Source organism: Heloderma suspectum, chromosome 7, assembly GCF_057233095.1.
Source record: "Heloderma suspectum isolate Gila_16-S chromosome 7, 16-S_ref, whole genome shotgun sequence".
In the NCBI taxonomy this organism is placed as follows: Eukaryota; Metazoa; Chordata; class Lepidosauria; order Squamata; family Helodermatidae; genus Heloderma; species Heloderma suspectum.
Window position 1 is genome coordinate 35,033,634 of NC_139464.1, and position 26,096 is coordinate 35,059,729.

General features: G+C 43.6%; 1 protein-coding gene across 13 annotated transcripts in view; it reads left to right on the plus strand.

Moving 5' to 3' along the window:
* STAB2 (stabilin 2) overlaps positions 1-26,096 on the plus strand; it is a 153,061-nt gene that overhangs the window by 113,310 nt on the left and 13,655 nt on the right. For 6 of the 13 annotated variants that reach the window (XM_084809611.1, XM_084809610.1, XM_084809618.1 and 3 more), the window contains 13 exons: positions 1,386-1,532; positions 3,512-3,568; positions 5,421-5,544; positions 6,568-6,641; positions 7,563-7,712; positions 10,581-10,701; positions 12,481-12,588; positions 16,132-16,325; positions 18,245-18,386; positions 19,057-19,190; positions 20,367-20,532; positions 21,329-21,435; positions 22,849-22,968. In XM_084809611.1, the coding sequence (XP_084665737.1) occupies positions 1,386-1,532; positions 3,512-3,568; positions 5,421-5,544; positions 6,568-6,641; positions 7,563-7,712; positions 10,581-10,701; positions 12,481-12,588; positions 16,132-16,325; positions 18,245-18,386; positions 19,057-19,190; positions 20,367-20,532; positions 21,329-21,435; positions 22,849-22,968 (1,644 nt within the window). Of the gene's footprint in view, positions 1-1,385; positions 1,533-3,511; positions 3,569-5,420; positions 5,545-6,567; positions 6,642-7,562; positions 7,713-10,580; positions 10,702-12,480; positions 12,589-16,131; positions 16,326-18,244; positions 18,387-19,056; positions 19,191-19,616; positions 20,533-21,328; positions 21,436-22,848; positions 22,969-26,096 lie in introns of those variants that run through there. The other 7 variants (XR_014784265.1, XM_084809612.1, XR_014784266.1 and 4 more) reach the window with 7 other exon arrangements.

A 26,096-nucleotide genomic window follows, 5' to 3' on the forward strand; every position in this document is an offset into this window, starting at 1 on the left:
TTCATTTATTTAATCACACTTTCGCACATTTTTGCAGCTTTGTATCTTCGCAACAGTTGCTTTTGGACTCAGTGCCCAAGGGCTGGGGGGGTCTTGGGGAGGAACAACATAGCTCCAGCCATCATTTTGGAGTGATAGCTAGGCACGTAGTGCTCACGCTTGTGAGTGTGAATGATCACGAGAGTCTCAGGCTAGGGAACTGACAAACTGATGGTGCAGAAATGAAGGAGCACAGAACACCCAATTTTTACCTAAAACAGGGTCAGAAAGACACAGCAGAGCCCCTCAGATATAAAGCAGCCACTGAAGTGTCACACCCCCACACTCATGGGACTGCACAGCTGTGCATTTCAGTATAATGGCAAAAAAATGGCATGGCAAGTCTCTTAGGGAAGCATGCAGTTCATCACCAGTGTATTGCAGGGCATGGTGTTTCGAAGCCGCATTGCTGCGCAGTTGTGACGGGGTGGGTGGTCAAAGCAGTGCCATATAGATGGGGCCTAGCACAATGCTATTAGCATTAGTGACCACAGTGGATTTTCCGGGGTATCCCATTGCAGCAGCAGCTAACACTGTTGCCATTTACACTAGAAGTCCCTTATGCAAGTGCAGTGTAATATCTGTTAGCACTCATGTTGCATTGGATACTGCCCAAGGACCATTTCTTAGCACAGTATCTTAATTCTAAGATAAGAAATAAGAACCAACACACTTTGACCAAGTGATTAATTACCACCAAAGCATTGCAGGTTCTTACCTTTGAAAGACTACAGGCCACATATTATGTTTTTCCTACAAAAGGAGACTCTCTTTAGGAGAGAGTATACAGAGGAATGGGGGAGAAATTCATTTGAATCACATTTTAATGCAAACTTACTTAATTCACACTTCCCAAACCAATACACAAACAGAAACACAGCTATACTTCTATGTTTTCACTTGCAATGCAATTCTCCAGTCAAAAATTCCATCCAAAAATATTAGGGAAAATAAGATACAAAAATGCATTATATTATGGGAAATCGCTGACATAAATGCATATATTAGGAGAAATGTGTGTGAAAATGCATAAGAATTTTCATGTGCACTTTTAAAAAAAAATCAAAAAGTGATGCAGAAACAGGATGAAATGAATTTAAGGTGGGACAAATGAGAAACGGAACAAAACTGAAATTGACAGATTTGTCCATCCCTAATGAAATATGAAGAAATATTCAAATATTACATGAGAAATATTAGCTTTTGTTAGATTATATGTTGATCTAATTTTTTTTCAAAAAGAAAACAACCAAGCTGTCTCCCAGTCAACATATTTGTGCTTCTTATTTTCACATACTCAGTGGCAGTCTGCTGAAACATATAACTTTATATACTTTCATTTTCAGGGTGAATTGTTCCTCAATGAAAGGAGGTGTAAAATAATACAGAGGCAACTGGAGTTTGATGGTGGCATCGCTTACGGTATTGACTGCATGTTAACAGATCCTGTCCTTGGAGGTCGTTGCGACACATTTATCACTTCTATTATTCCGGTCAGTCCTTCTATGGATTTTTTTTTACCCTTCTGAATTTCATACTAATCTAGTACATCTTACATCAGTGAGTGCTCCAATATGGACTCAGTTCCTGCATGCACAAAGGAATCATGCACATGTAGGACCTCTCTTTGTGCACTGGAACTTATGTGAAACTCTAGATCAGAGCATAACAATGCAATCTTGTGTGTGTGTGTTCAGAAGTAGGTTCCACTGAGTTCAATTGGATTTAGTCCAATTAAATTCAATGGTTTTACAGCACAGTCCTATACACATCTATTCAGAAATACATTCCATTGAATTCAAGGGTATTTACTCCCTGGTAAGTGTGTAATCTCCTTATTGCTTGCTTTTTCATGTTACTTAATTTAGATATTTGCTATTTTGCCATTGTAATCTCATTAGCAATTCTTTTTGACTAGGAATAATAAGCGATATATTTTTCCTCTGCTCATCCATTTTATTGCACATATGGGGGGAAATCCATTAGAATATATTTCAGCTGTCCATTTTCTCCTGCGATGTCTGTTTTATATCACTAAGATTTTAAAAATATTACTGTGTTGAGCAATTTTGAGTATTGGGAGAAATCAAACCTGATGGGTACTGAAACCTTCCTCCCTGTTCGTTCCTTCAAAGTATGAATATGCATGGGAGAAACACTCTAGCTGCATTCAGACAATCATATTTCAGCTTAGGGCCAGACTAGATATGACATTTGTCATATAGCTGTTCCATAGCTATTTTAAAAAAAAATAAACAGCCCCTTATTTTTTAAAAAATAAACAGTCCCTTCCATAGCTGGCTTTTTAAAAATAAACAGCCCCTGATAGCTAGCACTGTGACCTAGAAAAAGCAAACCTACATATGCTCAACTGCATATGTATTAGCAACGTGAAAAAAGAAAGCTGTTGGAAATAAGTGTTGAACACTATTGCAAAGATTACTGGTGACACTTATTTACTAATGTTCTGTTTAATGAGCTTGCTTTTTTCAGGATTCTCGATCATGCATCCAGTGCCTGCCCATGTGCAAATTGTATGAACATACAGGCTCTGCACAGAGGTTCATGTGAATGCACGCATGGAACCCATCTGGTCTGGGACCTACTCGGGATGCTGGAGAAATTCGAGATGGACTAAAATGAGGTCGGATTTCTAAGAATCCGACCTGCGGAATCCGCTGCGGAGCAACCCCCTCAGGCCGCGCGGAGTCCATGGGCTTTCGGAAGGTTTTTTTTACTTTCCCGAAATTTACCCATATAAATTCATAGGAAAATACTTAAGTTTCTGCTGAGGAAACATTCATAGAATCATAGAATAGTAGGGTTGGAAGTTGCCTACAAGACCATCGAGTCCAACATTGAATGGAATGGGGGAGAATACACTAAATGTTACATAATAAGGTAAATTATGTAAATACTTATTAAATACATAATTATTTACGTATTTTTCTGCATGACAAAAAAATATATATTCGCATCCTGTCTCTGGACGATGGAACAAAAAACACCTGACAATCCACAACACAGACAGAGTAGAGTTTACACAGTCCGTACATCCCTAGGACCTACTACTGCTATTTTTTCGACATACACACATACATTTAGTGTATGCTGTTTGTAAGAACAAGAAATATTTATCGTATGGGAAATCTGATAACAAGTAGTAGAATATATGTGTGTGTGTATTTACTGATTTTATATATATATATATATATATATATATATATATGAAATCAGGATGTAACTTTGTGATCAGGAAATATACCTTTGGAAAGAGAGTGGCTTCCAAAATTATGGGAAATGATATTTATAGTGTTTGGTCATGGTGATGGATACGCCATGTATTTTGCATTGGCATTATAATTTTGATAATAAACCATGATTTGTTTTTAAGTAATGTTTTTAAAAGTTCTTTCTGGGTGGGGGGGGAACTCTTCAGATTTAAAACACATAACTCTCTTTTTTTCTACAGGGAGACTGCATTGGTTGTTACAGAACTTATCAGTGTCCTTCTGGAAGTAAAGTTGTGGTAATTATGGTTGTATACTCCTGACACAAATTTTAATTAATAAAACATGGGTTGTATGCAATGTTAGTGCTACTTAAAGTAAACCCATTGAAAGGAATGGGGCTAACTTAAGTCCCATTCATTTCGACAGGTCTACTCTAAATAGGACTAACATTGGATACAATCCTGTAATTTTAAAAGCTTCAGAGGAAAAGCCAAACCATAAACTAACCAGTGTATTCAGCAAAACAAGTATCAAAATGACTGGTATCTGCAAACATTCATGCATCTCCAAAATAAAACAAATGACCAACAGTAGCACATCCAGTTTGTACATTTTAAGATTTGTAGATTTAAAAATTTCATATATATATGAACAGATTTTTAAAATGTGAAACGTTTCATTATATAACGCCAGTGACTGAAGCTGGTGTTTCATACTAAAACATTTCACATTTTAAAAATCTCTCTGTGTGTGTGTGTGTGTGTGCGCGCGCGTGTGTATGAAATTTGAAATCTATAAACGTTAAATTTTTAAATTTTTAAATCTATAAATTTATAAACTGGATGTGCTACTGGTGGTCATAGATGGACCTATTGAGTTTGGCTAGTGCAGATGTGTGGAGAATTTTGTTCCATTTGTTTTTGATAAGACCTCCCCAAATTTTGCACATTTCTTCATAAAGAGCCTGGAAAAAAATTGAGATTTGAAAGGAAAAAAAAAATCAAATATGGGAGAAAGAAAATCTGACAGACAGATTCATCTGTCTCTAACCTGCACACTTGATTGTCAAACAGTTTGTTTGTGTCTTCCATACTCCCTTAACTACAAGATATCATGAGTAATAGAAAAGAGGAATTTGTAAATGCAAGTTAGCCGAAGCTCTCTGGGTGGGTCACAACAATTAAAACCATAAAATACAACATAACATTTACTATAAAAGTTTAAATGTTTAAAACCACAGTATAAAATAAAAGTAAAAGCCAAAATAAAACTAGCAGGACTACAAAGATTTAAAATACGGTAACAGATCTAAAACAGAAACTGAAAGATTAAAATGCCCGGGAAAATATGAATGTCTTCACCTGGCACCAGAAAGAGTACAACATAGGCACCATGTGAGCCTCTCTGGGAAGCTCATTCCACAGCCAGGGTGCCACAGCAGAAACGGCCCTCTTCTTGGTAGCCACCCACCTGACTCCCAGAGAAGGACTGCTAAAGCTGATCTTAGGGTCCAGGCAGGTGTATATGGGAGGAGATGATCCTTCAGGTAACCTGGCTCCAAGCTTTGAGTGTTGATACCAGTACTTTGAATTGCACCCGGACATGGACTGGCAGCCAGCGCAGATAGAAAAGTATTGGTATAATATGATAGTGTTGGCCAGTCCCTGTTAACAATATCGCTGCCCTATTTTGGACCAGCTGAAGTTTCCGGTCCATTTTCAAGGGCAGCCCCACATATAGCACATTGCAGGAAACCAGGTGAGAAGTTACCAGAGCTAGGCTATCTCTGTCCAGATAAGGGCGTAGCTGGTATATTAGTCCAAGCTGATAAAAGGTGCTCTGTGCCACTGAGTCAACCGGTTCCTCAAGTGACAGTTCTGGATCCAAGAGCACACCCAAACTACAAACCTGATCCTTTAGGGGACATGCAACCCCCTCCAGGACAGGTTGAACAGAGCACTTCTGCTGCTCCGGGTCCTGGGGGCAGGGGGGATGTGGGCAGCAAGCACCCATGAATGTTATGTGCACACTTTCTTGGATCACGTGCAAAGGATCAAGCTGAACACAGGGGCATTTAAAGACTGTTAACTTCCTGCTTTGTTTGCTTGCTTGTTTTTGGTTTTCCAACTTCAAATGTGAAATCGTAAGGGAGAAGTGAAACAGTGTACTTACATTCTGAATCACAAGATTCTGAAAGGCTGTCAGAAGGATTGCTCACTTGTGGTCAGGATACCACAGTGTTGTAAGGGCTACTTCGGGAATGAATGTCAAGGTAAGGCTTTCTAGTATTAAGCATTTGAGAAGCTTCTGGCAAGGGATACTAGTGTATTCTCCCTCAGTAAGGCCAATAACAGCTTTGGGAGGGGGAGCAATTCAGATCTAGAAAATGGCACAGAGAGAAACAGGCTCCACTGCTCCAGTCTAAATTAGATCCTTCCACGGTTGTTTAAAATAACAAAACTGAGAGATCTGATGACAGACTTCCCACATAATGTCTGGTTTCAACCTTAAGCAGGAGGGTTGGCATATGATGGAGACAGATGATACTTTTTTTTTTCCTCCAGAGTGTTATATGGGAAGTTGTTGCTCCTGTTATACACTTCCCAATATCAGCTCTTGTAAATTGGTTTTAGAAGGTTTTCTCCAGTGGAGGCTGGTGGCTCCCATTTCAGTGGAGCTGTGAATCCATTCTTGGTTTCAGTCAGAACCAGCCAGAATTCTAATGGAGCTATCCAAGGCACTGAATCTATTTTGGAGATAGGGTTCAGCACCTTGGATAGCTCCTTCAGAGTTCTGGCTGGCTCTGAATGAAATCCAGAATGGATTCACAGCCCCACTGAAATCAGAGCCACCAACCTCCACAGGTTTTCCCATGATTCAAAATCCTGAAAAAAGTGCTTGACCATAGACAACTGGAGGCCAAAAGCATCAAGTGAACTATGCCTGTATCACTCTCTTTAAAATAATTGTTTGTCTCCAGCATTAGCATATCTTGCTTAGAGAACATCTGGAGCATTTGTTCAGCTGGTGTTTTCCTGTGGGTCTTCTGCTCTCTACTCTTGGCACACTGTGGCTGGATTGCTTAAGTCAGCTTCCTCCTACCTGGTGCCACCTATAAGTGCTGGACTCTAGCTCCCATCATTCCCTGGCTTAGATCATGGGAGGGATGGTCCTTGTCTTAAGGCAGGATGATCTGATCCCTTTCAATTCTGTGGTTGTTTTGTGTTTATCCTTTGAAGAGGCTGAAAGGGTAAATGTTGCGTTTCTGTTAACTGAATTAATTTCTGTCATTTAGCTCAAGAAAGAATTTTCTTACAGATCACATCGGCTGGTAATTTCTGGCAGGCATCTCATCTGCTGCTCACAGAAGTAGGGAGACGTTCTGGCGCATAATATAACTTCCCTTGAACCACCTAACATAAGTTCAGTGATGCAGTGTACCCTATATACTTATGGCAAACTCCTTCTCTGAGTGTTGATCCCTCTTTGTAGCAAAAATGGCTCCACCCCTGTAAAAGAGGGAGGGATCAGCAGGATCAGGGGAACTTCAAAGTTTGTGGGAGTACAAAAAAACTTTAGAAAAAATGTGGGGGGTCCCCCAAGAGCCCAGTAAGGACTGCACATTCTTAGTGACCACGTAATGCTGACTGATTGTTGAGAGGAAGAAGGGAAATGGAGGAGGGGAGGGAAACGGCCTGAAGTATTCTGGAAGATGGCGTGGCTGGCTGACTGGAACTCTGAACAGGAAGCACTCCACACTGCAACATTTTGTTGCAGGCCCCACTTGTTCTTCTTATGCACATTGCTGCACCAGATGATCCATTCCTGCTCTACAGTTCTGTGATAATTTTAATACATGGAAATACAGCAGGAGAGAGGGAAGGGACCTGGGGTATGGTCCTGAGTTTCTGGATCTGCGCATGATAGCGATTAACCATAGTTCGAATCTTTCATCAAGGAAGGTTATTGCCATAGTGGTGAGTGCAAATGTGCAAAATGCAGTCAAGATATGTACATTCCTCAAAGCCTGTTGGCAATTATGCATAGTGGGAGAATGTGCACGATTCCCTCTTCATGAATAAATTATATGCACATTCTCCATGAAGCATGGTGAATGTGCCCAGTGGCTGGTTGTTATGCACATTAACCATTTAACTCACATTAGCTTCAACATATAAAATAGATCTCTTTCTGGGGGCCTTGAGATCCTAGCCCAATCAGTACAATAAAATGTCCACCTTGCAGATGGTCCTTGCAAGGATCTACTCACTGCCACTTATTACTTTCCAGGCTGCCCAGGAGGCCCAGAAGCTCCCTGTAATAACCGTGGTTCCTGTGATGAAGGATATGCTGGCACAGGACAATGTACATGCCATGGTGGCTTCAATGGGACTTCATGTGAGCTCTGTCTGCCAGGGAAATATGGCATGGATTGCAAATGTAGGTTTCATGGGGTTGTTGTCCTCTTAAGTGGCTGTACTCCTGCAACCTCTGGAACAAAATATGAAAGCTAGCAGAGTTTATTGGATCCCAAGTGTCTTACCTGTACCTGAGAGATCCGACTGCAAACCTTCTAGCTCAGGCATGAACTATAGTCCCAGGGCATGTCTGGAAACACAGGATGGGGATGGGGATGGTCAGTGCCTGGAAGAAAGATTGGCTGGCAACCCTATGTATGCTGCCTTGGGTTCCATGGAAGGAGGGAGGGCTATAAATGAAATAAATAATGAACTCACTGTGTATCCTTAGGGGAATCACAGTCTCTCTACCTCCTTTCCCTATTTGTTAGCTGGCTAATAATTTGGAATGGATCTTTGTAAGGGTTGACATGAAAAATATTGTAAGGGCCTCCAAAATCTGAGGCTGATGGGCATTCTATGCAGAGCAGGAGGTGTACAGAGGCAATCTTTGCCTCCACAATTCTCCCACTATGCTTTCTGCTATACAGGCATTTTTGTCTGTTTAGCTATGGCTCTGCAGAGGGGGAGGGAAGGAGGCTGGGAAGGGCTGGGGAAAGCTCATATCCCTGCTTCCCCAATCCCCTCCACACCCACAGAACCGCCCCCTTTCCCTCCTCTCTGAGATTGCTTTTGTGAACTCGGAGAGGCAGCCAACATGGTTCGCTCCACGCCGGCTCCGAGAGGGAAGGGAGTTCAGACTACTGGCTCTGAGGTCGGAGCGCTGTCTCCAGCCTCGGATTCAGGAATCCGAACTATCGTATGGCCCCTCAGACACTATCTAGGGGTCATAAGGTTGCTCTCTAAAGCACTTTGCATACTGATATCGTCATTTGCATTTCAAGACACTGATATGCTTGTGGGAATTTTTGCCCCAGACCGTCTTTTAATTCTAGAGAGACTTTTCATTAACCTACAGGAGATGTCTGGAGAAGTTGCCAAGCACAGCCCAGTTTATGGGCTTCGCTAACTCCTGTTTCACCACCTTGGGGCCAGCAAAAACCAGGATGGGCTTCCCCTTCTGGGATGGTCCATAACACATCCATCATATGTGTCATGGCCCAGGCTCAGTCTCTGACATCTCCAGTTAAAAAGAGTCAGAGGGCCAAACACTTTGGGCTTGCATGGCTGATTTTTTTTAAAAAAAAGAATAGCCAGCATGGAGAGCCTGATGTCAGGGTGGACACTGAGCCCATAGAATCCCAGAGTAGTTCTGATTCTGAGGAAGAGCGGTCGCTCCTGGGAGAGGAGCGCGCTCCTCTTTCCCAGGGCCCACAGCTGACGGAGATTCCTCCCACCAGCATTCCTAGATTAGAAAGCAGTCCAGGGAGTGACCGAGCACGGGAAGTAGTCTTGGTGGACGTGCGACGCCGATGCAGAGAGCGGCGCCAAATGGAGGGCGCAGAAAGGAGGTGTAGTGCCCGGTTGGCGCGCAAACAACGGCTGCGCCCAGAGGCTCCAAGGGTAAAGGGGAGGGACTCTCCCTAGTCCTTAAGTTCAGGGGTCTGCCAGTAATTCCTTTTCAAACGGGGACCAACTGTTCCAACTTAGGGCATAGGTACTCTGCTGCTCAGATCTAGTTGCTACCTGTAGAGTTGTTAAGTTGTAAAAGAAGAATAAAGCTTTGAAAGGAATCCCTTTGTCTGTGTCTGGACTTGGCTACTGGATTGGACTGAGAGAGGCCTCCAAGGAGCCCTTGACACCCAAGCTGAAATGGGACCAGGGCATGGGGAAACTATAACCCAGGGATGGGAAACGTCTAGCCCACAGAGGTTCCCCATTCCACCCGTGGAGGTGTGGAGGCTCCGGGGGCTTCACACACCAAACCTGAATGACATCCAGGGGCATGGCCCCATCCTCTGACATCATTCAGCCCATGGGGGAGTCAGGGGTGATACAGCCCCCAGCCCTTCTGAAATTCCTCGCCCCTGTTTTAAACATTTGCCCCCAGTATGGCGCCAGTCAGAGTAAGGGCCTCCCATGGCTGCTATTCACAATGGGAAGGAAACTCCCTTGTTCCCAATGGGAGTTTTTCTCCCATGGCAACTAGTAGGTTTGGGGGGGTGGGAGCAGTCCTGATGAGAACCACCATGGGGGCAAAGGATTAACCCCTCCCCCACCCCCGTCTGCCCAACTCATGTTCCCAGTCCAGCTCAGAGACCCACACACCTGCTATTCGTTTGTTTGTTTGTTTTTAAATTACCCACTTAAGACCCTATGAGCATTTGGCCTTCAGACTGGAGTGCTGGGAATGACCTCTGTATGAGACTCTGCAGAGCCACTGCTTCTCAGAATAGACAGTACTGAACTAAATGGACCAATGGTGCGACTCGGTATAAGGTAACTACATATACTCATATGCCGTGGCAGCTAGTGACTCCCGTTCTGGAGGGTTTGTATTTCCATTCAGGGTTTAAGTCACCACCAGCCAAAACTATAATGGTGCTATCCAAGGTGCTGAACCCGTATTGGGGATAAGTTTCAGCACCTTGGATAGTGCTGTTAGAGGTTTTGGCTGGTGGTAAATAAAAACCTGAATGGAATCACAGCCCCTCCGGAACGGGAGTCACCTGCTGCCACTACCCATACTGCAGCATCAGACAGACTGCAATAAGTAGTCATGGGGCGACATTAGGCCTGAAATATTACAATACAGACCCCCTTCACACACACCGCATTAAAGAGCTTCAACTCACATTGCTAATTATCAGGAGCATTGCTAATTATCAGGAGGGGAAATGCCTTTACTAGGACCAAGCCACGATCATAATGCAGCATGCAAGCTTTTGAGTTACATAAAACTCTTCCTTATGATCGTTCTCCTAATAATCCCCCACCATTCTGTCTGCAGCCTGTGAATGCTCAGAACATGGACAGTGTGATGAAGGAATTTCTGGATCAGGGCAGTGCTTCTGTGAAACTGGATGGACTGGACAGCTCTGCGAAATCAAGCTTGGTGTGGCTATTTAACAGTAGGAATGAGTTGTAGCCTGCAGAGCAGATTTCACCTTGCAACAACTTTTTTTAGCACTGTCAGCTAATTAAATTACCTTTCTCCATGTATACTTTTCTCACTTATAACTGGTTAACTCACAGAAATCAATGTTCTTTCCCTACTCTCATTCATACTGTGGTATTATGAGGCAGGTAGCTCAGTCAGAAGGATTTCCCAGTAATTTCCATGGGCCTTAATTTCTGGTAAATATGTTTAAGCCTAAGATTGCAGCCAACATTTAATTAAGGTTAAAAATTGCTCCTTGCCAACAACTTTGGGCTTATCTATACTATGAAACTTCATTTGTTTTAATGACCTATCTCAGTGGGCTGCTGCAAGGGCAAGGCAAACTCAAAGACGACTGTAAAGCAAATGTGCAAACTAAAACTGCTATATAGACAATAAATGGGATTAGTGTCATAAGAGCATGACTCCTGTCATTTTCACTCATCTACCAGAATGCTCAAAACCAGAGTGGTTTGATTTTAAATCTGAGATTTTAAGGGGCTAGCAGAAAGCTTTCATTTAACACAGCTGGGCAGTATCCAACTGCATCATTCCATTAGCACAAATGATGTTGTGCTAGCAGGAACTAGGTTCTGAACTATGCCCAAGAGGAGAATCCAACTAAAGTTACATTTGCGCAAGGGATTATGCATTATGCTTGCGGAAGCCGTGGTGCAACCGCTTGTGCATAACTTTTGCACAAACCTTTATGCAGCTATTTGTGCAACTCCTTGCGCAACTAGTCGCAAAAGTGTGATGGGCAACCGTTTGTTCAGCTGAAAGATTCAGCGGAGCTCCACTATTTGAATTTGCAGAATGGCACTATTGGATACTGCCCAGTGATTCCATTTCCACTCTTACTTTGCTTATTCGGGGGACTTCACAACTGTATGAATATCACTTCCCTTTCTCTAGCCTTTTCTATTGATTAAACTACTGTATATGGGTAATTGCGCCCCAGCACTAGCGCTAATGACATCGCACTAACGTAAACGAATGCTAGCACTTCCTAGGGCAATGGGAATAGGTGGCGATATGCCACCCAAATTCAGTGGTGCTGTTCAATTTCAGCAGCAAATGGCCACTTTTCCCATTCCCCTAGTGAGCGCTAGTTACGATGTGCAAGCATAGGTTTATGCTAGTGCAACAGCATTAGCACTAGTGCTGGGACACAACTGGATGCTACCCATTATTGGCCCCACCCAATGCCCCTGCCAAGAGCACTGCAGGCAATGGTGGATTCTACTGGCGCAGTACTACCATCCATGCCAGCCCTTATACAGCTGTGCCCTGTTGGGACAGATGTGATGTGAGGTTGCACTAGCAGAATAGTTATTGCCCATTTCTGTGCTTCTGCAGCAACCATAGGATCAGATTTTAAGATTGATTTATCATACCAAAAGTAAAGGCCAGAACTATATTACTGACATCTGGGCTTGAATCCAGATATAGTCATACTTAGACTAACTCAATTCCCATTGATTTGAATGGGCCTTCTCTAGGTATGATTAAATCAGAATCCAATCTCTGAAGTTTGTTGTTTAACCACAACCAGTCATCACAATGCATAAAGCAAGGGTTAAAAAAAGGAGTAAAACAGTCTATTGTAGGTGCACTTGAGTGATCTATATTTGATTCAGACTGCAAGGATGCAATTCTGGCTATACCCTCAGTTTTCTATTTGGAATTTTATTTATTTAGTCTTGAGATTATGATAAATAGTTGACTATAAATGTGTTTTTTTCCACAGCTTTGTCCCCCGTGTGTTCACCCAGCTGTTCTGTTAATGCTGTGTGCAGAGAACAAAATACCTGCCAGTGTAAGCCATATTTTACCGGAGATGGAATTAAATGTACAGGTACAATCACCTTAGAGACACTGGAAAAATCAACTGCCAGTACAATTCATGGAATGTATTTTGGTCCCAATCTTTATACACACACCCCTATTACCCATTCCTCACCTTTTCTTCACCCCTCATACAATTCCTATGTGGCATGATAAGATATGGAAGTATCTGTGTATATTCCAGAAGGATATAGCTTAGTGTGGTATCAGTAAGGTGATGAAAAGGGCTGGATCCACTCTGCACAAAAAAGCCCACATTTTGCATTTTTAATAAATTATTCACAGTGCTTCTTGGAGCTTTTGTATATGAGGCATTTATTGTGGGCTCATCATTCCTTACTCACAGTTGTTTACAGGTTCTTTAGATGACATTGTGACCCGCCAGGGTTTTTGTTTGTTTGTTTGTTTGTTTGTTTTTTAAAGAGCACTTGCATGGTTGTTTTTAGAGTGGGGAAAATTGAGTATTATTTCTGAAATCAAAAGAAAACATTTTCCTACTTGTGTAATTGCATATTCCACTATAGCACAGTGCCATCTAGAGGTTATATAGCAGAAAAGCAGGAAAAGCTCTTTCTGTAGAGCTTGGATCTTAATTCTGTGATGAAACCAAAAGTAGATGCAGTGGATTAACAGCTTCGTGTAGAAAAGCTCTGTATTTATTTAGCAACACCATTGCAAGTGATCTTGCAAGGGGAATCCTCAAGCCAAAACATCAGGTTCTGCTTATAGATGCCCTGTTGTAGTAATGCAAAACAGGAGGTGGAACCACCTCTATCTGAACCACAACTCAAATAATGAGCTTTTCTATAAAAGGCATCTCTTGTGTGCTCATCATTCCTTATTCATGGTTGTTTATGGGTTCTTTAGATTATGTTGTGGCCCTCCAATTTCACCTCTATTTTTCCAGGGGGGGGCGGGGCAGTTAGAGTTCCATTTATTCCTTAAATGGAATATTAATTGTGAAAGCAAAAGAAAACGTATTTTCCTACTTGTGTAATTGTGATATTCTGCTCTAGCACAGTGCCATCGAGTGGTTATGTAGTGGAAATGCAGGAAAGAAAAAGCTCTTTGTGTAGAGTTCAGATCTCAATTCTGTGACAAAACCAAAAGTAGATACAGTGGATTAACAGCTTCATGTAGAAAAGCTCGATGAGCCAGAATCACAGATTACCTAACTGGTGATGATCACCGCTGTCAGATCTGGCAGCTCTAAAGCGATTTGGCAGTGGAAAGCAGGATGGAAAGGGAGATACCCTTCCAGCAGAACATCAGACCAGCAGCCTTCAGTTGCTCTTAGGATTTGCAGGGGTTTCTCTTTCTTTTCTTTGTTGTTGTTGTTGCAGTGATTGCAAGCTTTGATGTGGTAATTAACCCAGAAAATTGAGCCAAGTCCTGATATCCATTTTAGTTCTGACCTTTCCATCATAACCGTTAGCTTCAGAGGCAAGTGACCACTAAAGCTCTCCCCATTCCAAAGCTGGTCCAACAAGAGAAGGGGGATCCCCAAATCCAGAGGACAGTATGAGCATGGTTTCCCCTTTGCTGTGTATAAGGAGGGAAGAAGGTAACCTAAGGTGAAGGGTAGACTGAGCATTTGCTTCTCCCTCTAAGAAGGGAAAATCCAGGCATTTGCCCTCAGGATTGCAGGCATAATTTTGGTCTACTTCATGCCTGTCATTTTTGTGGACTGAAATATCAGTAATGTTCTGTAACTCTACAACTATTTTAACTGTTGTGTATTGTTGCGTCTATGACTCAGAGGTATCACCATGTTCAGGTTCTGCCTGAAGTGCTCTAAGCTAAAAAAAAATTGCATCTCCTTTTTTCTCAGTGGGCCACTAAAATCTCATTTTCATGATAAAAAGGGTTAGACGGAAGCTTGATCTACTAATTGCTGGCAATAATAGTGAATGCATTATTCATTATATTTATTAGACCTCTTATTAAAAAGTTATCTGGGCATTGTACAAAACAAATAAAGAAACAGAACATAATTGCAACCCAGCATAAAACCCCAATTCATATTAAAATACAATCAGACTTGCAGGAGCTTAAAACAGCCAGCTAATACAGGAGTTAAAACCAACATCAAATGCCATAGAGGCTAAAATTCTGAGCTCTTAAAAGGCCTGGGAGGTTTTCACCTGGTCCAAAAGGACAACAATGTGGGTGCCAGCCAACTGACCTTTTCTAGCAGCGCTGGCAGAGTAGACATGATCGGGCCCTTGCCAAGGGCCCACATCCCAGCAGGGACCTACTAGAGTTGTTCCTCCTCTTCACCATTTCATCCTGATTGTTCAGTTGCCTCTCGCTGTAGCCCAGACAATGGCACTGGTGAGAAGAAGGAGCCACTGCCTACTTGCTTACTGGCTCTCTGCCTGTCAAGCAAGGAAGTGACACTGATAGCAATGATGATTTGGAGGGTGAGGAGGAATAGCAGCTGGAGGCAATGGCAGTGAGAAGGTACACTCACTGAGGGAGAGGGGCCATTAAGGGTATCTCGCCCAAGGGCCCTCCAAAACCTGGAGCTGGCACTGTTTCCTAAGGAGAGCATTCCATAACTGCCAAGGCTAAAAGGTCCCCCTGACTCCTTCTCTCATGGTCACCCTCTAAACTCAGAGGTTCTCAGAGAGGGTCTCCATAAATGACCTTAAGGTTGGGTTGGTACATATGGATGGAGGCATTCTGTCAGGTACTGAGGTCCCAAGCTGTGTAGATATTTATAGGTCAAAACCAGCACTTTGAATTGGGCCCGGAAATTAAGCAGAAGTCAAGAAAGGACCAGAATAATATAAGAACATGTTATAATATATGTTCTTACATAAGAAAAGCCATGCTGGATCAGACCAAGAGTCCATCTAGTCCAGCATTCTGTTCACACAGCAGCCAACCAGCTGCCCACAGGAAACCTGCAAGCAGGACATGAGTGCAACAGCACCATCCCGCCCAAGCTACCCAGCAACTGGTGTACATAGCTATACTGCCTCTGATATTGGTAGTTTTCCATAATAGCTAATGCATGGAACCTTCATGTTCACAGACAGTATGCTTATGATTACCTAATGCAGAGCGGAAAATAACAAGGGATGACTCTTTCCATCATGCCATTGAAATTCCCAGGTATTGACTGGCTACTTTGGGTAAAGAGCGCTGGACATGATGGGCCTTTTCTCTGATCCAGCAAAGTTCTTATAGTATTGGTAATTCAGTGGGACCTATAAGCAGACTGAAGGATTTGCGTGCACACACATACAGCATGGCTTTCTCCTCCCCTCCTCCCTCACATTGCAGCCACGTCTACCCCAGCTGAATTACAAGCTGATCATGAACACACACGCTCCTTGCTTTCCAAAAATTGCTTCAAATATGGCATAGCTACCAATCTGACAGAAGCCACATTGCACATCTAGTCCCAAGATTTTCTGGATCAATGCTTTTATATCTCACTTGGTATGACATTTCTCTGTAAAGAATTTAAGCCTTTCTTGTGAAGGGCATATGGATGATAAACGTAATTTATTTGTGGGATTTCTGTTCTGTTTTCACTTTCTAGCTGAAGACCTTTGTAAGAAAACCAATGGTGGCTGTCATAAGAATGCAAAGTGTGTACAAACTGGCGTGAAAGTCAATTGCACATGTCAGAAAGGATACCAAGGCGATGGCTATGCCTGCATTGCCATCAATCCTTGTGCAGATGGGTTCAATGGTGGATGTGATGAACATGCTGTTTGTACCATGACTGGGCCTGTAAGTGTTACAATTTTCTTACTTTGTCAGAAAGGCCACTTCTCCCATTCATATTAAGGGGTTTGATCATATGGCATCTGCTCACCCTTGCAGCTAAGCCCTCTAGTAAACAACACAGAGCATCGGGTGTTTCCCAGGGCAAGATAAATGCATTGCATCCCCCACCCTCTTAGTCATTTTGGCCAGCCATACAGACTGCACAGCCTACACTTTATTTTATGCAATAACAATATTTTTACCCTAACTTTTGGCCCACTGGTTCTTCCAGATGGCATACAGGTTTAACTTAAAAATAAATAAATACAAACAATAGATCAAAATGCAACATATTAGAGCTAGTATACCTTTCTTCTGTAGAGACTGTGATATGCCTTTGCTGGCAGAATCCTCCTCTAAGGAGGAGCTAGAGCTACCAGAGATAGACAATGCCAAGGAGCCACCCATGTCAGGAGATCTGGGGGAGCCTGGCCCCTCTTAGGAGATCACTCTAGTCTATCCCTCCAGAAGGAGTGCAGTTCCACTTCTGAGGTGGAGACTGGGTGACGACTTAGCCCCCAAGAGTGTCGTCACCTCAAGAGGCAGGTCAATAGGTCTCCTTTAAGAAGGAGTGCTTGAGTACTCAGGAGGGCTTCTCAGGAAGAAAGGACTCCTTGGGAGCAAGCCTGTCCTCCCAAGTAGAACTTTTGCCAGTGAGCCTCTAAAGCACTGCAGCTGAGCCCTGCGTGGGGCTCAGGAAACTATGGATATATAAGCTTTCTTCAGGGTTAGGCTAGCCAGTGTTGAAACAACATTGTTCTACTAGCTCCCGTGCCTTGTATCTTGTTATCCTGAATGTATCTTGTAGCTGGACCTATGCACTACTGACCCTTGGACTCCTGCTTCACTCTCCTTCTGGACTGTGTATTGTATCTGACTGCTTAACTGTGCTTTGACCTTTGCTTGTATCTTGACCACTCCTCCCTTAGCCTGATCCCATACTGGACTGAAACCTTTGTTCTTGACCATTTGCCTGCTTTCTTGCCTCGCCTTTTGGATTGCCCAATCATTAGCCCTAATGCCAAGTCTGATTCAGCCATAGCAGGACAGAGACTAGTATAGGAAGGCTGGGGCAGTATTGATGGAAGCATCATGACCATCTGTGTGTACTGGAGAAATTGGAAGTGCCGGAGCCTAGACATGTGCCTGTGTCTGTTTTGGCTAAAAGAGAACTGCATGGTTGGCTGGATCTGAAAAACATAGGTTCTGCTCCCGCTGCTGAAGGGACTTAATGCATTCTGTAGCACAGCCTTCCCCAGCCTGATTCTGTCCAGATGTGTTAGACTCCCATCATTCCAAGCCAGCATGGGAGTTGTAGTCCAGTACCTCTGGAAGGCACCAGGTTGGGGATGGCTGCAGTAGAACATTGCTCAATCCTCTCCTACAAGCGCTTTGCACTGTTATTCAGGCTGCACACACAAAAGGTGGCAGATGTAAAACGACCTACCTGCACATTTTCTCCATCTGCTTAAATCGACAAAATGCCATTGATAGTTAAGTTATGTGAACAATTTATGCAGGATCTGTTCTTTACAGCCCTACATGCACCCCCTCCTATATTTTATGTGTCCACCAACACCAGCACAGGTGGGACAGGGTGATTTCATAGCTTTTGTTCTTTTAATTGCTCCTGCTGGTCATTTGAACAATATATCTCTGCTTTGTATCAGTGCCCATCCAGCCAACTAGGCTATGCTTGCTAATGGATAAAGAGTGCTGAGGATACACCTATGGTAGTCATATTATTAGGACTTCCCAGTAACCATGAGGGCTAGAAATTTTCTTTTAAATGAAAGATTTTCTGAGTTCTGGTGAACTACAACTTGATATCTACCTGTGGGCTTACTTTGGATATTTAGTCATCCTGAAAATTTCCCTTCCAGGATAAGCGTAAATGTGAGTGCAAAGATAACTACGTTGGTGATGGAATTAATTGTGAAGTGAAACAGCTACCAGTGGACAGATGTTTGCAAGACAATGGACAGTGCCATGCTGATGCTAACTGTGCCGATCTCCATTTCCAGGGTCAGTGCTCCAGAAACAGGCACCCAGTCACAGTGGTTATGAATAGCTAAACGCTGAGATCTTCCTATGAGAGCCATGAGCCCACATGCCTTAGAATTACATAGTCCTAGAATTCTTTGTAGTCATCCAAAGCAACCTACATGGAAAATTGGCTACGTCCTGGATGACCAATTTCTGTAGTCTCCAGAGCTGCTCCCATCTCTGGAGAGTGGGCTGGGAGGCTTGAATAGTCAGCACCATTATGGCATAGCATGGTACATGCAAATAGGTACACGTACATATTGCATACAATATCCAAAAGAGAAATGAAACAGAGTGTAGGATCTTTAACTTCTTACAACTTAAAAACATTCTTGGTAGGACCAAGTTTAGGGCCACATCCAGAGCTTGACCATTCCTGGGTTACGTTATACATGAGATAATAATTCACAAAAAGTCCTCAGTATCTTTGAAGTATCCAAGGCAGTGAAAACTATGTCTAATCATGGCTTCAGGATACACCAAGAAGTGGGAATGTTGAATATAAAGCTGCACAAAGGAAACTTGATTTTTGGTTTTCTTGTCTTTACAAAACAATTTCACTTAAAACATTGTTTACGTCTTCCTTTTGTTGTTACTTTCTAGTTCTATTGGAACCCCTTAAATCTTTTTGCCCCTTTCTTCCTTGCAGACTCTACTGTTGGGGTTTTTCATGTACGCTCTTCAAAGGGACAGTATAAACTGACATACAACAACGCAAACAAGACCTGTGTGGATGAAGGAGCAACAATAGCCACATATAATCAGCTCTTATATGCTCAGATGGTAACCATGCTCCTTTTCCCTTGCACAGAAGGCAGCCCTTGTCCTGTAATTAATATTCCTGCATAAACAGGAAACCGAACTTAGCTCTGAAAGAACATTTTAAAGGACAAGTGCCATCAGGAACACAACCTGTTTGATCTGGAAAAAAAGAAGTCCCTAGTAAAACATTCAGATGCAATATATGTCCTCTGGCTGTTGCTACAACCTGTTATAAAGGCCCCAGGGACCAGTTCCCACACACTCCCTTGTGTATTTTGGCATCTTCATTTCAACACCGAATGCTAAGCCAGTGCAGACCCAAGTCAATGATGTAATAAGCACACTGTGCTTTCACCAATCCAGATCAGCACTGAATCATTAATACCCACTGCGTTAGGTTCTTGGCCCTTCTAGGTTGCAGCCTAATGAGTCTGAGCCATTCTGCAGGTGGTTGGGTGGAAACATCCAGCAGCCTTCTCTTGATGATCCATAGTGGCTGTCATTGTGCAAGAAATGGGTTGTACCACTACACCTGGCATAGGGTCCTTTGCTTACAAATGAGGTAGAGTTTCACAAGTTTGCCTCTGAGCCTGTCTGTCAAATTCATGTTATGGCTTCTTTCTCCCAACTCAGGCTGAAAGGGTGCCCATAGGATTCTAGAGATGCCATAGGGCCCTGTGCTAGATAGCAAGTATTTTGATGCATCAACACAGTGCCACATCTGGAGCAGGAGGCAGTGGTGGCTGCTATGCTGGGGCTCTCTCCCAGTGCTGGCTCAAGGTCACCATTTGCAGTTTTATTCCAACACAGAAATTATTTAAGCCCACCCCGGCCCTTGTTCATTGGCCATGGAATGCCAGGTGATCTGACCAGGCCATGCAAGACAGTACTAGTAAAAGGTCAATGCTTCCCTTAAAGCAGAGGCCCTCCAGATGTTTTGGCCTACAACCCCCATCAGCCCTAGCAAGCATAGCCAATGGTGTGGATCATGGGTGTAGGCTAAAACATCTGGAGGGCCACAAATTGCCCACTCCTACCTTAAAGTGTCAGAAACGAATCTTCAGTGGGATTTGCACAATGAATGTTCCCTCCCCCTCCCATACATTGGGTAAAACCCAACAAATATATTGCACTAGCATAAACTCACTACTCATTTTCCTTTGTTTCATGATTGGATTCATTATATACTAATGACAGGCCAAGTTCCATCTGTGTGCAGCTGGCTGGCTGGACACTGGAAGAGTAGCATATCCAACTGCCTTTTCTGCCCCAAAATGTGGCGGGGGAGTTGTTGGGATCATTGACTATGGGATCCGAGCCAACCTGAGTGAAACCTGGGATGTCTTCTGTTACAGAGTCAAAGGTAAAAGTGCCTTTCCGCAGTGTTTGACAAAACCACAATTCATTTCCAGAAGAGCTAGTAAGCTTGAGTTTTCATAGTACAACTCATATTTTACTGTTTTTAATGTTCTTATATTTATTGTGTCGAGGCTTTATTGTTTTGAATTGTTGAACTTGTACACTGCCTTGATGGCTTTTTAGCAAATAAGGTGGCATATAAATGTGAATGAATGAAGAATGAATAGGCACTAGGGCAGGGGGTCCCAACCTTTTTGGGTTTGTGGGCACATATGAGTGTGTCATGGGCACTCTCACAAAATGGCTGTCATGGGGGCACTGACCAGTCATAAAAAGGCTGCCATGGTGGGCATGGCTGGTCACTGGTGAGACTAAAACAAAAGTAACTTGACAAAGAGCCTAAGTACAAGGCTGAAGTGGGGGTAGGAGCTCCAAAAGATAAAACCACTCTTTTGAACCCTAATAAAGATGGCTCTGGAGGGCAGCACTTTGCTTTACAACAAGCCAGCCTCCTGGTTAAAAAAATAACTATTTAAATGTCTTAAGAAATAAAATAAAAATCAGGAGGGGCAGGGAGCCTGGCACCATCAAGAGAGAGATACATGGGCATATTGGTGCCTACAGACACGATGTCGGAGACCCTGGTACTGTGGTTCTGTCACTGACCTACAGGCCTTGCCCAACAGGCCCTTGCTATTTTTGAAATATTTTTTCTCATTTGTTGTTGCAGCTAGCTCTATAGATATTGATGTCCCTCCTCAGTTTGCTCTCTAAAATCCCTTTTGTTTGGTGTTTTATAGATGTCAAGTGCAGCTGTAAAACAGGCTATGTGGGTGATGGATTTACATGTAGTGGAAACCTGCTTCAAGTCCTTGTTTCCTTCCCAGCATTTACAAACTTTGTCTCGGTAGGTAACAGAAACTGACCCTTTTGTCCATAGGAGTGAAAAAGAAGCATGCTTCAGAATGTCATAGATGAACCAAAAACTTTTCTTCGTGTTGAACTTTTCACGTTTCATATCAGTTTCTATTATTAGCCTAAAAGAGAGCAATAAATAGAATATAAAACATTATGTTAATAAACTTTGAAATGTTATAGCTGTCACAGGTAATCCACTTCCTCCACCTGTAGTTGGCCCACCCACCCCCTTCTCAAGCACCTTGCCCCAGAAGGGGATATTAGCAATGGGCAATAGTCATTATAATCTCCCCAGTCTGAAGTGGGCGTCTTAACACATCTAACAAAAAAATGTGCTTCATGCATGATGCACTTAATTCCTTCTGTGTTCGTGGATTGATGTATGCTAGGTAGGAGCTGATCTTATATGAAAGTTTGCCTACTGAAGGGGATTCTCCCTTGAGAGCAAGAGACTGATGTAGGTGACTTTTTCTGCTTCTGCCCACCCCTAATCTAGTATTGGCTGATACTGGTAGCACAAAAAAGTGGTAGCTAAACTCCACATAGTTTACATCAGGGATGGGGAATTTGTGACTCCAACAACCATCAGTCCCAGCCAGCATGGCTGATGGCTTGGGTACAATGGGAGTTGTAGTACAGAAACACCTGAAGGGCAAAGAACCAGCATGGGCTGCCCATCTGGATCTGGACCATGTTCTGGATTGGAGCCTGGCAGCTAGCTGCTTTTTCTCCAAAATAAAAGTGACCAAAGGGTGTCTCCACAAGCGATTTACTGCAAGGGTGCTGCGTTTAGAGGTCATTTGGGGCACATGATTCTGTAGCCATCTTGTAGCCACCCTGGAGTTTCACACACAAAAAAAGGTTCTTCTGAGACTTCTTTTAGTCTGATAGTTTTCCTTAATTCAGCTTGTCTGTGCTTCTATTTTGGTGTGCACCACCCTCCGCATTTTTATCTGGCAATACCTATACCCACTGTCACGCACTTGCCAGCAAGTCCTATAACCCCCATCTCACTATCACGCAATTGTGTGATTAACCAACACCGTATGTAATTTGGCCCTTAGGAAGACAACGAGTATCTGGGTTTCACACAAATGAGTCAAACACCACTTGTGACCCACTCTCAGTTATCTACTGTCCCTCTCATTTTTCATTTCTCCAAATAAAAGAAGGACGAGGCATTTTGTTTACTATGAAGTCAGCTGTTGAACATGAATCGTACACTCCTTCCAGAGCCCTCATGTCCTTTTTAGATTAATGGCACATTCCCTCAGGTAGTTGTATGTATAAAGGATGTTTATAAAACCTGTATAAGACTTGTGTATGTTTGACAGACATCTGTAAAAAAAAAAAATCCATTCCAGAGTATCTTCTCACCACAATAAATTCTGTCCCTTCTCAGGAGATCCTGTCTTACTCAAATACCTCAAGGAAAGGCCAAGAGTTCCTGAAATACCTCAAAAATTTGTCAATTAATGCAACACTATTTGTACCCAACAATGATGGGCTGAAGGCAAATGAGGTAAAGAACTAATTTAGTCTTCTTTCTTGCCAACACTAGGAGTTTAAATACCATCATAGGCTAATCCGGGAAAGTGATTTTAATCTTCTGCACTCGCTACTCCTAACTCTTTGGCCATTGGTTCACAGAATTCTGCCAGGCATCCCTGTGTTTAGCCCAGTGGGTCTGTTTTCATCAACACCACAGATGGGAGAGTACCCATAGTGGGGAGGCAAATTTCAGAGGGATGGTTACATGGTCAGGGATTACATCTCCTAAAACAGTGGTGGGCAGACTTCAGATCACTAGAATCTACTTTGTTTTTTACTTGAACCCCTAGTCCAGTGATGGGGAATTTCCAGTTTGTAGGCCAAATCTGGCCCATGGGGGTTTCCCATCCATCCTGCCAGCTTCCTCTCTAGGCTGTGGCCCGTCTCCCAGCAGGGAAAAGCTGTTATCTCTGATCAGCAGCTGATTCGACTTAAGCGCTTTTCTCTGTGGTGCAGTGAGACAGGCAGCCTTTGTCACTGTGCATCAGAGAAAAGCTCTTCAGTCAGCTGCTGAGTGGAGATCAGAGCTTTTTCCTGCTGGGGAGAAGGGATGAGGCCTAGGGAGGATGTTGCTGAGTGATTCAGTTCTGCTTCTTTCTGAGACTTCTCTTGTAGAGTCTTTCCCATATACTTGTGAGTAGACATCCTGCTCATGCTTACTTCTGAGTAGACATGCAGAGGTTTGATATCTGAATGCTATTTGAAAGTGCTGTTGAGTGATTCGGTCCTGCTTGCTTCTGAGTAGCCATGCAGAAGCCTTGCCCTACTTACTTATGAGTAGGCTTAAAATCAGTAATAACATTTGGCCCTGCCCACTCTTCCTTTGGCCACATCCACTTTGCTCCACCCATGGATCCACCCATGGATGAAATGTGTCTTCCCCCCACCACAGCTCAAAATCTTTCCTGGATTGAAATTTGGCCCTCAGGCTGAAAAAAGTTCCCCATCCTTGCCCTAGTCCATCAGCTGGAGCCTGGTGTGAAACATCTACACCTAGGATTAAAGAATTCTGACTCCAGGAATTCTGTTTTGAGTAACAGAACTAAATGGAGCTCAGCTCACAGTCCTTCAACACAAAAACCTACTCCTGGTTACTCAAATCTTTCTTCATTTCAGCAGAATAATTGGGGGGGGGGGAGTCATCTTATTGCTGCTATTGTGAAACACTTGGGAGTCAGAAATTCTTGCCCATCTACTGCAAATCACCGAGGGATTTAAGAATAAATCCAGATCTACCTTCTGCCCTAAAAGTAGACCTAAACACAAATACCATACAGACGCCAGAAGGCCCTGTAGGAAGCCCTGGTTTTTGTGATCATACTCCTAAAATAAATACAAAATCCAGTTCCTCCAAAAGTCAGTGACACTCTTCACATGTCCAAGAAAGAGCAAATCCGAGGTGAGGCTATGAAGAATAGGCTTAATTCTAAAGGGAGGAGTCATGATGGCCAGGGAAGATGTTTACTGTCACGCCTTTTACTGTCTCTCATACTGTACGGTGGCAGAGTACCAAATGAAAGACTCCGGCAGCAGGGCAGAGGCACCTTCCTCCCTGCACTGCCAGGCAGTTCTCAAGCAGAGGGAGCAATTGTAGGGATGGCGGAGAATTTCTCCCCGAATCTTCGGGGGGCCGAGCGCCAATGCATTCGGCCCCCCAAAATCGGTGGTTAAATTCTCCGCCACCCCACCACCACCACCCCGGGACGGGACTTACCTTTGGCGAATGTCCCTCCCAGCGGCGGGTCCCGGCAGCGGTTCAGCAGCGGTTTGTCGCGGGCGGGGGCGGCGGCCGGTCTCCCGACCGGCCGCCGCTGCCACCATTGCAAAAAAAAAAAAAAACTAAAGTAAAAAAAACACAACAACCCGTGCATAGGCTACGTAACGATTTATTTGCGTTGCCCTTATTTTCGCCGTAGTCTACGTAAATCTTTACGTAGACTAGACGTGCCAAGATAAGGAACGCAAATGGCGGTGCCCATGGGCCACCGCCATTTGCGTACGCACTTTTTCTTTTTTTTCAAAGTCACCCGTGATAGGCTACGTGACGATTTACGTAGCCTATCACGGCTGACTTTGGAAATCTAGCCGTGATAGGCTACGTAAATCGTCACGTAGCCTATCACGGGGTCTTTTTTTTTTTTTTTACTTTTTGTTTCGCGGCCGGGGAGATGGGGCGCTTCTCCCCGGCCTCAATTTCGGCCGGGCAAGGCGGGAAGCCTCCCCCCTGGCCTGAATTTCGGCCGGGCGAGGCGGGAATCCTCCCCCGCTTCGCCTGAACTTCGGGGGGGAAAGCGAAGCACCTCCCCCCCACTGCGAAGCCAAGCTGCGAAAAGGTAAGTGACTTTCGTACATCCCTAAGCAATTGGCCTGGTTTTTGCTGTGCTGCAGCGCCAGCCCTGTAACAGGCAGAGAGGGGTACTGCAGTTCATCACCCAGTCGGACCAGAGGCCTGGCCATCCTTATGTACATGTGTATGAATGGGTGTCTGTGTGTGTATGTTGGGCCTGCATATGCCAATGGTATGAAGGTTCTGGAAGGTCACCCAGGAGGACATACAGCTTTCTGGCCAAAAAAGGTTCCCCAACCCCACCATACAGACTCCTTTGCCTTGGATTACCATCTGCCTTACCTTGACTATTTACCAGCCTTTCTAGTCTGCATTTGTTGTTCCTGACCTTGTTTCTATCCCCTCTGATATTCGTTCACTGCTGTAGACCCTTGTGTCTTCCTCAGCTTGATTATATACTCACCTCTGGCCCTTCCAATTGACTGCTTGGAAGCCCGGTCACATACAAGTAAATGGCTGCCATTCACTCCTATGGGAAAACTCATTCTGCACTTAAGGACAGATTTGTGGGAGGGGCAAAACCTGCCCTCCCTCCTGGACACTGGGTATCCTGGCCTCTCACAGGGGAATGTAATGTGTCTCTGTGCACAGAGCCCTCTGCTGGCTGCCCCTCTACACACTGCACCCGTGAACATGATGGAATGGTTCAGGAATGGGAATACTAGTTTTAAAGAATAGGCATTCTTTAGGGTAGGGGATGAGATCCCTTCAGATTTTTTTCCCCTGTTCATTATTTTCATACTGCTGTACAT